This window comes from Patiria miniata, unplaced genomic scaffold (genome assembly GCF_015706575.1).
Source record: "Patiria miniata isolate m_02_andy unplaced genomic scaffold, ASM1570657v1 HiC_scaffold_7, whole genome shotgun sequence".
Taxonomy (NCBI): domain Eukaryota; kingdom Metazoa; phylum Echinodermata; class Asteroidea; order Valvatida; family Asterinidae; genus Patiria; species Patiria miniata.
This window is the reverse complement of record NW_024037074.1, coordinates 8491106-8501507: the sequence shown is the minus strand read 5'-3', so window position 1 is coordinate 8501507 and position 10402 is coordinate 8491106. Positions and strand designations below refer to the sequence as shown.

At 42.6% G+C, this 10402-nt stretch overlaps 1 protein-coding gene across 1 annotated transcript; it reads right to left on the bottom strand.

The window, feature by feature from the left end:
• Window positions 1–1150: 1150 nt before the first annotated feature.
• LOC119718925 lies at window positions 1151–2918 on the bottom strand. Its single transcript, XM_038188359.1, has one exon. It carries the CDS (start codon window positions 2906–2908, stop codon window positions 1619–1621), a length of 1290 nt encoding a protein of 429 aa, XP_038044287.1. The 5' UTR covers window positions 2909–2918; the 3' UTR covers window positions 1151–1618.
• Window positions 2919–10402: the final 7484 nt, after the last annotated feature.

Below are 10402 nucleotides of genomic sequence, written 5' to 3'. Positions count from 1 at the left end.
GTGGGTTTAATTCCATTTGAAACTGATATTTTTGTTTGGACACGGTTCACCGTAAACCAGGCTGCAGCAACAATAGAACGCTCGTGGGAAGGGTAGGTGGCAGCCAGACGTTTCCGCGTTATTTTCTGTTACCATAGCAAACTCGTTGACGCGCATTTCAATCTGTAAAGTTGACTGCCACCTAAGCACCTTAGCAACTTCAGTGAGCGAGTTTGGAATTCTACGGGGAATTCCCTCTTGCGTGTAAATTGTTCATAATAACATGCTTTGAAAGAGATCCAACGCCTCCTGTAGGCTTTGCTGAATTCTGATATAATCTGGTGATTTAAATTTATTTAAAGGGCGCCACTACTTATGAGCTAGTACTACCACACCTGTCCATCCCCAAACCTTTTGCCATCCCCCCCCCCCCGAAAAAAACCCAAAAGATGAACATATTTGTAGGGTAAAATATGCCATTTTCTTTGCCCCATTGTTGTTAAGGAGACCAGGGCAAGTTTCGGTATTTGAAGCTATGCTGTCTTTGTAATGAAATCGAAAAAAAGGAAAGAGGTAGAAATTAAGGTGATAACTAATATATCGTGTCATATTTTCTTTTTGTCTAATTTATTCCAAATACCTTACTGACACGCTTCTATTTGCAGTGTTAATCGAAATATAAAAACTGTATAAAAGTCAAGTTTCTAGGTCGTATTTTTTTAAGATGCGCCCTCAAGAAAAGGAATGTGCATTGTGACTTGAACCAGCTGGCAATCCAGGGTACAGTGTTAAAATAATTAATTTCCTGCAGTGTTCGCAAAATGCTTGCATTTTACATGATTATTTCCTTGAAGACGTTTGGACTATTTTGATTTGAACAAATAAAGATATCAATCACGACCTTGTTAAAACGTGTCTTGCTTTCCTGTAGAAGATAGCGATACTAATAACATGAAGCAACTGGATAAATATATCTTCTGCTTACAGTTTTATCAACGATTTAAATATTTATAGCAAAACGGATTTTGCAGTTATTTAAAGACGAAGATTAAAGGCCCTCGTTTCGCGGGCGATTACCGGCAACCGGCAGGTCCCTTTTAAACCAGACGTTTCCCACAACCATTCCCTTATTTTTATCGAGAGCATGGCGTGGCCGTAGTCATGTTCTGGTATGACACTTGAAGACCAGATCTGTGTGTTCTGTGTTAGAATCGTCTTCATAATAGGTTTGATGCATGTTTATTATACTGCTTTTTGCACAATTTGCATCAAGTTTCTAATACTCTGTGTACCCATTATCTCCTGGGTTTTTTCCCTTTTAATTGTCGGGCATGATTTCCAAAATTTCGGCCTCAACTTTTTCTAATCTCCCCGATTGCAAAGCAAAACCATGGAAACCAAAATAATGTTATCATTGCAAGAGCCTTGAACTTTAGAAACTTATTTTGCCTGTACTTTGCTAGATGGAATATCACATTTTAATACAAAGGTGAGCGATTCTGGGATATAGAATTAACTTCAGTCTTTGTAATAGTTACTTGTATTGTCTGTTTTCATTTTTGTTCTGAAGATTTGAATTAGAGCCTATAATCATTTACGGGGCTTGAATTAGAGATTTGAATTAGAGTTTCATTAATATTTATGTGGCTTGGACCACTTCATACTCGGTGTGTTTAGGGTCTGGCTTGTCGTAGTCATGCTCTTGGCTTTCATTGTCATCCTCTACTGCCTGGTATTCGGCATGACTCTCCGTAGGTGTGTCATGAACAGTCGCTGGTTCCACGTAGCCTCCGTTAGCTTCCCCATCTCGTGTAGTGTTGCTAGTAGTTGCCTCCTTCGCTCCCAGTTCCATGTACTCTCTGTTGCCCTCATCAGTTGATTTCTGTAGCTCCACGTAGGGATCAACGTTAGACACTTGTGTCTCAGTTCGAGTCGTTGGGCCCTTATTGCAACATCCCTGCTGGCGGTTGCAAAGACAGACGATGATGGCGGCCATAGCAACGAGGAGGACGCCCCCAGCGGCGACTGCCGCTGCGATAGCTGATGAATGAATCGTTGATGATGTTGGGTTTGTCAGAGTTTGTGTTATGGTTTCTGTCGTTAATGATGTCGAGGTAAATGAGGGCTTTACTGTAGCTTGATGCTCTGTTTCTAGTGTTTCAGTTGTCAATTCTGCTGGAGAGCCTGTTACTTGAATCGGTCCGATGGTACAAGAACGATTCATGCCAGGAAAATAAGTTGAAGTAATGATGCACTGGAACATCGCATTGTGATCGCCAATACCGACTGTCAAATCCAATGATGCAAACAGGGTATCATTATTGAAGGTAATCATCCACATGTGGGTATTAAAACCTGTTGGAGATTGAGAAACTTGCATCAAGACTGCCGAGTTACCGTACTCAGATGAACATCGCATATTCAACTGTGTTCCAGTGTCTACTGTGATGGGTCCATCAGGCGAGCAGATAGGGAAGGACTCGTTGGGGAAGTACAACACAGTCAGGTTCACTTTAGCAGTGGCTACAATGAAGTATCCTCCGCCAGCTATTGGACCGTGAACATTGCAAATATATTCATCTGTGTCACCCCTCTCTAGATCAGTTATAGTAAACATTTGAGTAGTTTGCCCAATCATTGTCTGCATCGTCTCGAACACAAATCGCCGACCAGTTCGTGCTAAAGTAACGTTACCCCATCTCAGTGTAAGGGTTGGATCTTCAGTCATCCACTCCACTACGTGATCAGCCTCCAGGTTTGTAGCCACACACCTCATCTCAACTCGCCCGCCCTCCTTACGATCAGCCTCCGGTGTTATGATCCACGCAGTCACTGTGGGTTCTGCACTGATGACCATCAGGATTCTGTTAGCATGAAGTATACACCACCAAGACAGCAAACAGAAATACATGGAGATCATTCTATCCATTTTTAATATCTTCGATTCAACAAGGCAGTGTTAGCATGAGAGTTTGAAATAGGAAAAACTGCACGCAGTACAGTTGCTGATAATTTATATTGCACGCACAGTATTTCCGCGTTTATTTCCATCTACGACAAATATCAGCGGGCGAACGTTGCCAAAAAGGAAAAAGTCCCTTCTGCAATTCGCATAGTCACATGGGTCAGCCGTGTCGTGCGTAGTATATTCACTAAGCTGGCATGCCATAACAATTATAAATGCACTCCTGCCCCAAAATGAATAATGACGCCTTTGTGTATAAAGTCTCATATACCGAGAGTGTCGAAACAAAGTGCGCCCTCAGTAGTTCTGGATTCATTTTTGTTGTTGTGAGGATTTTCGTTAAAGTTTCAAACAAATCATATTCAATGTACAAAACGCCTATAAGAAAAAAAATGGCAATTATATCCACGCCAAGTGATACTTCATACAGTCAAATACTACTTTGAATACAAATTATAGGGAGTTGTTATTTTCAAATGTTTGTTCCTAAAGCAGAAGTTTACATATTACGTGTTTGAAGTCGTACGCTGAACTATTTTGTGTCATAAACATTTTTCGTGTTTGAACTGTGTCATAACTTAATTGTACTCCTAGTACAATCGTTTACACTAAACAAAATGCTGCAAATGTTTACTTTAAAAAGCGCCTCTGTATGGAAGTTGTACCAAATGAGGGCGCTATAGAAGAAAATGATAACACGAAAAGCTCGTCTCAGTAAATTTCAGTAGAAATTTCTTTGTTAATTTCTGAGTATTGTACACAAAATTTGAAACAAACAAATGGAGGCAGGTCTGTTTCTGTTCGTGTCATTTGTTTTTAATTTGCTCTGTTCTTCATAACCGAAGCGTACACGGGTCCAGTGTTTGTCGATGATGACGGTTGATTGCCGCCCTCTGCATCCAGATGCACCTGCTGTGGTGATGGTTGAGTTCCGTGAACCTCAGGCGACCGTTGGTGATCCTGCTGGTCAAGAGTACCGTCCTGGGAGCTGCTTACACGCTGAGGCTTCGGTTTAAAGGGCTTGGGTTTGATTGGAACTCCTTGCACTGATGGCACCATTGCAGTCGGTCTGGGAGGATCTTCAGACGGTCCAGGGGTGGGGTCTGATTCCTGAGAATCAAAGACAGGATTGCTGTATGTCTGCTTCGTGGAATGGTGCGAGATTCCTTCCCTTGCATCATGTCCAGAGCTGGTAGTTGACTCTCTATGCGGAGTAGCGTACAGCGGGGTAGCGCATCGTTGTGCCCCCCTCGTAAATGGAGATGCGCTGGAGTGCCAGCTCTGTTCGGGTAACGGACTTGCAGTCAGTGATATTTCGCTTGGGTCGTAGTAAATGTTTACACCAGTGACTGGAGGGCTAGCTTGGTTTTGGTGGTTAGAATCTTGGTAGATATTGGTTTGTGAGTGACGAGTTTGGTCAGTCGTGGGCACGGTGTCATCAGGTGGGTCTGAAGTTTGTTGGATGTGAGAAGATTGAAGTTTGGGTTGCGAGTTAATACACAGACAATTACGTCTTCGGCAAACGATAATGAGAATCACAAGGAGGATGAGTGCAGTTACTCCACCTGCTGATGCACCTGCTATGATGGCTGTGTGGGAACCTGTTCTTGTCTGTGTTGTTGACGACAATGCTGTTTGTATCATAGGCTCAGTAGAGGGGTTCTCCGTTAAGATAATTGGTCCAATGGTACACGAACGATTCATATCAGGGAAATAAGTTGAATTAATGATGCACTGGAACATAACGTTGTGATCATCGCCGTCGACCTTCAAATCTGATGATGCGAACACTGTGTCATTAGTGACGTTAATTATCCAAGTGTACATATGGGTATTAAGATTAGAAGGAGGTTGAGAAACATGCATCATGACTGCCGAGTTACCGTACTCAGATGAACAGCTTATATTCAACTGTGTTCCGATTTCTACTGTAATGGGTCCATCAGGGGAGCAGATAGGGAAGGACTCATTGGGGAAGTACAGCACAGTCAGGTTCACCTTAGCAGTGGCTGGAATGAGGCTTCCTCCGCTAGCTTTTGGAGCGTTAACATTGCAAACATATTCATCTGTGTCACCCCGCTGTAAATCAGTTATGGTGAACATTTGAGTAGTTTGCCCATTCATTGTCTGCATCGTCTCGAACATAAATCGCCGGTCGGTTGCTACAGTAACGCTACCCCATCTCAGTGTTATGCTATGATTCGTAAAGATCGTCCACTCCACGACGTGATCTGCCTCCAAGTTTGTAGCCACACACCTCATCTCAACTCGCCCGCCCTCCTTACGATCAGCCTCCGGTGTTACGATCCACGCAGTCACTGTGGGTTCTGCGCCGACAACCATCAGTATTCTACCTGATGAACACCACATAACCAGCAGGAACAGACACATTGAGATCCTTCTATGCATTATTCTCGGCTCTGGATTAAAATTCATTTCAAGCAAATCCAAATTCAAATCAAGTTTAACGTTCTAGCTACGTCCGTCCCGTATAGGCATGTAATGTAAAACTGCAATAGTACCCTTTGCAAGTGGGAAGTTGGCAGTTTATTTCCAACGATAACGTCATTCTACCCCCGGGAACTTGAACTCAACAATGCAAACCACAATGGGTTTAATTCCATTTGAACCTGATATTTTGTTTGGACACGGTTCACCGAAAACCAAGCTACAGTAACAATAGAACACTCGTGGGAAGGGTTAGCGCACTTAGAGGGCAGCCAGACGTTAATCCGCTTTCTTTTCATTATCAACCCAAACTTGTGTATGCCAATTTTAAAAGGAATATGTAAAGTTGCCTGAAACCTCCGTGCAGCAGAAATCCAGCTGAGTAAATTCAATGGAGAAATTCTCTGATGCGTGTTTTCAGCGTAAAATGTTGTTGAAGAGATGCAAGGCCTTCTGTAGATTTTGTTGTCATTCCCTCACAACAATCAAGGCGATGTTTGTCATATTGTTAAGATGTTTTAAAATATATGGGGGTTGGGGGCCTAAAGTATATTTTTTCCCATGGCTTTAAAGGAGAAGTGGAGAAGTTTCCGTATTTTAAAGGGGTCGTGCGATATTTTTTTCAGGAACAGATCTTATCCTCTTAAATATGAAAACTATTTGAGCAAAATATCCAATGGCTGTAACATCGTGGTTTCTGCCCGGAATGATATTACAGTTGTGTTCATGAATATGGAAATTCGCATTTTTAGCATAAAAACAAAAAGGCACCAAAACAACCTTCAACATGGCAAAACGAAAATTGAAAATAAGGTTAAATGGGACAAGAAAGTGTATTTAAAGGATTCCATCACAAACGTTACATTGCATTGGCCCTGTATGGTTTGCTGTCTTCGTAATGAAGTGGAAATACAAATGGATGGAGGCAGAAATAAAGGGTAATAACTGACATATTTCAGCCTGTCTATATTAATATTTCTTTATACCTTTTACCGATACTCTTCTATTTGCAGTATTAATCAACACATAAAAGCTGTATAAAGAGACAAGTTTCTATAGTCGTTTCCTTTATGAGGTGCGCCCTCAAGAACAGAAATGCGCTGTGCAACTTGAACAAGCTGCTTTCCATTACAGTTCAATAATTGTTAATTGCCTACAATGTTCGCAATATTCTTGCACTTTTATCAAATAAACATATCAATTTAAACCTTAAGAAAATTTTCATGGTATAGTGTCGAAAATAGCTAATCAAATAATATGAAGCAACTGGATAAGTAGCTCTTCCACTTACAGTTTATCAAACATGTTGCATATTTACGGATGAAAAATTTCATAGTTATTTACATATGAAGATTAATGGCCGGCCATCGCCTTGCGGGCGATTGTTAGCGACCAGCAGGCCCCTATTAAACTGGTTTTAAACCAGACCTTTAATACTACATTACCAAGACATCATTCCCTTATTGTTTATTGACTGGCATGACCGTAACCATGATTGTTCTGGTAGACATCTTCTGATTTGTGTATTTTACACTAGATGGCTCTTTTGGTACATGATTCCTGTGTGTATCTACATGTACTTAATAATAATAATACCGGAGTCTTATATAGCGCACTTATCTACCAACAATTAGGTACTCAAAGCGCTGGTAATTATTTTCAAGGACAGGTCAATGCAGTTTTATATCCCTTCCATGATTTCGGAAAACTCTGCCTGTATTTTTTTCTTTTCTCTGCGATTGCTGTATTGTGTGCTTTCTTTGTTTCTCTAAAGATTTGAATTGGAGTTTCATTCATTTACGGGACTTGGACCACTTCATACTCGGTGTGCTTAGGGTCTGGCTTGTCGTAGTCATGCTCCGGGCTTTCATTGTCATCCTCTTCTGCCTGGTATTCGGCATGACTCTCCGTAGGTGTGTCATTAACAGTCGCTGGTTCCACGTAGCCTCCGTTAGCTTCCCCATCTCGTGTGGTGTTGCTAGTAGTTGCCTCCTTCGCTCCCAGTTCCATGTACTCTCTGTTGCCCTCATCAGTTGATTTCTGTAGCTCCATGTAGGGATCAACTTTAGACACTTGTGTCTCAGTTCGAGTCGTTGGACCCTTATTGCGACATCCCTGCTGGCGGTTGCAAAGGAAGATGATGATGGCGGCTATAGCAACGAGGAGGACGCCCCCAGCGGCAACTGCTGCTGCGATAGCTGATGAATGAATCATTGATGGCGTGGGGTTGGTCAGGGTTTGTGTTGTGGGATTTGTCGTTGATGATGTCGATGTTGATGAGGCTTTTGCTGTTGCTTCACGTTCTGTATTTAGCGTTGCTGTCGTCAATCCTGCCGGAAATTCTGTTACTCCTGTTACTCGAATGGGTCCGATAGTACAAGAACGATTCATGCCAGGAAAATAAGTGGAAGTAATGATGCACCGGAACATAACATTATGATCGTCGACATCGACTGTCAAATCTAATGATGCAAACAGATAACCATTATTTATGGAAATCCTCCACGTGTACATGTTGGTGTTAAGCGTAGTAGGCTGAGAAACATGCATCATGACTGCCGAGTTACCATACTCAGATGAACATCGCATATTCAACTGTGTTCCAGTGTCCGCTGTGAGGGGTCCATCAGGGGAGCAGATAGGGAAGGACTCATTGGGGAAGCACAACACAGTCAGGTTCACCTTAGCAGTGGCTACAATGAGGTTTCCTCCGCCTTGCATGGGTTCGTTAACATTGCAAATATATTCATTTGTGTCACCCCTCTGAACGTCAGTTATGATTAACATTTGAGTAGTTTGCCCATTATTCTGCATCGTCTCGAACATCAATCGCCCATCAGTTCCTGCTATAGTACTGTTACCCCATCTCAATGTTCTGTGTGGATCATCCGTCCTCCACTCCATGATGTGATCTGCCTCCAAGTTTGCAGCCACACCTCTCATCTCAACTCGCCCGCCCTCCTTACGATCAGCCTCCGGTGTTATGATCCACGCTGTCACTGTGGGTTCTGCACTGACAGCCATCATGATTCTGTTAGCATGAAGTACACACCAGCAAGACAGCAAACAGAAATACATAGAAATCATCCTGTCCATTTTAAAAGTTTCAATTCAAACAAGGCTTAGAATGAGCGTTTGAAATTAGGAAAACTGCATGCATTGCAGTTGCACAGAATGTATGCTATTGCAGTATTTCCGCGTTCATATTCGTCCACGACAGACATCAGCCGGCGAACGTTGCCAAAAAGGAAAAAGTTTTTCCTGCATTTCGCATTGTCACGGGGTCAACCGTGCCGTGCGTAGTGTATTCACTAAGCTGGCATGCCATAACAATTATAATACTCCTGCCAAAAACTGAATAATGACGCTTTGTAGATGAGGCTGCGCTGCAAGAGTGTCAGATCCCGAGGGTGTATATAGAAACAAAGTGCGCCCTCAGCGGTTCTAGACTCATTTTTGTTATAAGTTGGGATGACTTTTGTAGAAATCAAATAAATCATATTCAATGTGTCAAAAACACCCATACGACAAATATTGGCAATAATATTCACGCCAAATGAACTTCATACAGTCAAATACTACTTGAATACAACCTATTGAGAGTTCTTATTTTCAAACGTTTGTTCCCAAAGCAAAAGTTAAGGTTCACATATTGCGTGTTGGAAGTCGTACGCTGAACTATTTTGTGTCATCAATTAATTGTACTCGAATAATCGTCTACACGGGAAAAAATATGCTACAAATGTTTACTTTAAAAAGCGCCTCTGTACTTTTATAATCGTCTATGCTGAAAAATGCTGCAATTTGTTCTTTTAAATGCTTCTCTGTTCTGGCAATTGTGCACCAAATGAGGACGCTATATACAAAAATTCGGATGCAGAAAGAAGCAACGAAAAGCTCGTCTCGGAGTATATTTTGTAAGCCTTTTCTTTTTAATTCTTGAGTATTGTACACAAACTTGAAAGTTTTAGATCGCGTTGGCGTAAAACGGAGGAAGGTCTGTTAGTGTCAATTGTTTAAGTTCGCTCTGTTCTTCATAACCGAAGCGTACACGGGTCCAGTGTTTGTCAATGATGACGGTTGATTGCCGCCCTCTGCATCCAGATGCACCTGCTGTGGTGATGGTGGAGTTCCGTGAGCCTCAGACGACCGTTGGTGATCCTGCTGGTTAAGAGTACCGTCCTGTGAGCTGCTTACACGCTGAGGCTTCAGTTTAAAGGGCTTGGGTTTGATTGGAACTCCTTGCATTGGTGTCACTATTGCAGTCGGTCTGGGAGGATCTTCAGACGGTCCAGGGATGGGGTCTGATTCCTGAGAATCAAAGACAGGATTGCTGTATGTCTGCTCCGTGGACTGATGCGAGTTGCCCTCCCTTGCAATATGGTTAGTGTTTGACGATGTCTGTCTATGCGGAGTAGCGTACAGCGGGGTAGCGCTTCCTTGTGCCCCCCTCGTAACTGGAGATGCGCTGGAGTGCCAGCTTTGTTCGGGTAACGGACTTGCAGTCAGGGATATTTCGCTTGGGTCGTAGTAAATGTTAGCACCAGTGATTGGAGGGTTATCCTGGGTTTGTTGGTGTGTATCCTGGTAGATATTGGGTTGAGAATGTACAGTTTGGTCAATCGTGAATACGGTGTCATCAGGCGGGTCTGAAATTTGTTGGGTGTGCGATTCTTCAAGTTTGGGCTTCGAGTTACACAGACCGCTTCTGCGGCAGATGATGATCAGTAAAACAAGGAGGACGAGTGCAGTTACTCCACCTGCTGATGCACCTGCTATAATGACTGTGTGGGAACCTGTCTTTGTCGTTGTTTGACCCGATGACAATGTCGACTGCATGCGTGTCTTCGTGTCTATAATCGTTGACGTTGTTGCATCCACGGATACTGATGTAAACATAACATTTGGGTCTACCGTTGACTTCGTCGACGGTTGTAGCATGGGGCTTATCGCTTCCGTAACACGAATTGGGCCGATCGTACAAGAACGATTCATGTCAGGGAAATAAGT

Excerpts from the sequence above, each read along its gene's own strand:
- LOC119718925 (XM_038188359.1), bottom strand. The coding sequence starts at position 2,908 with ATGGATAGAATGATCTCCATGTATTTCTGTTTGCTGTCTTGGTGGTGT.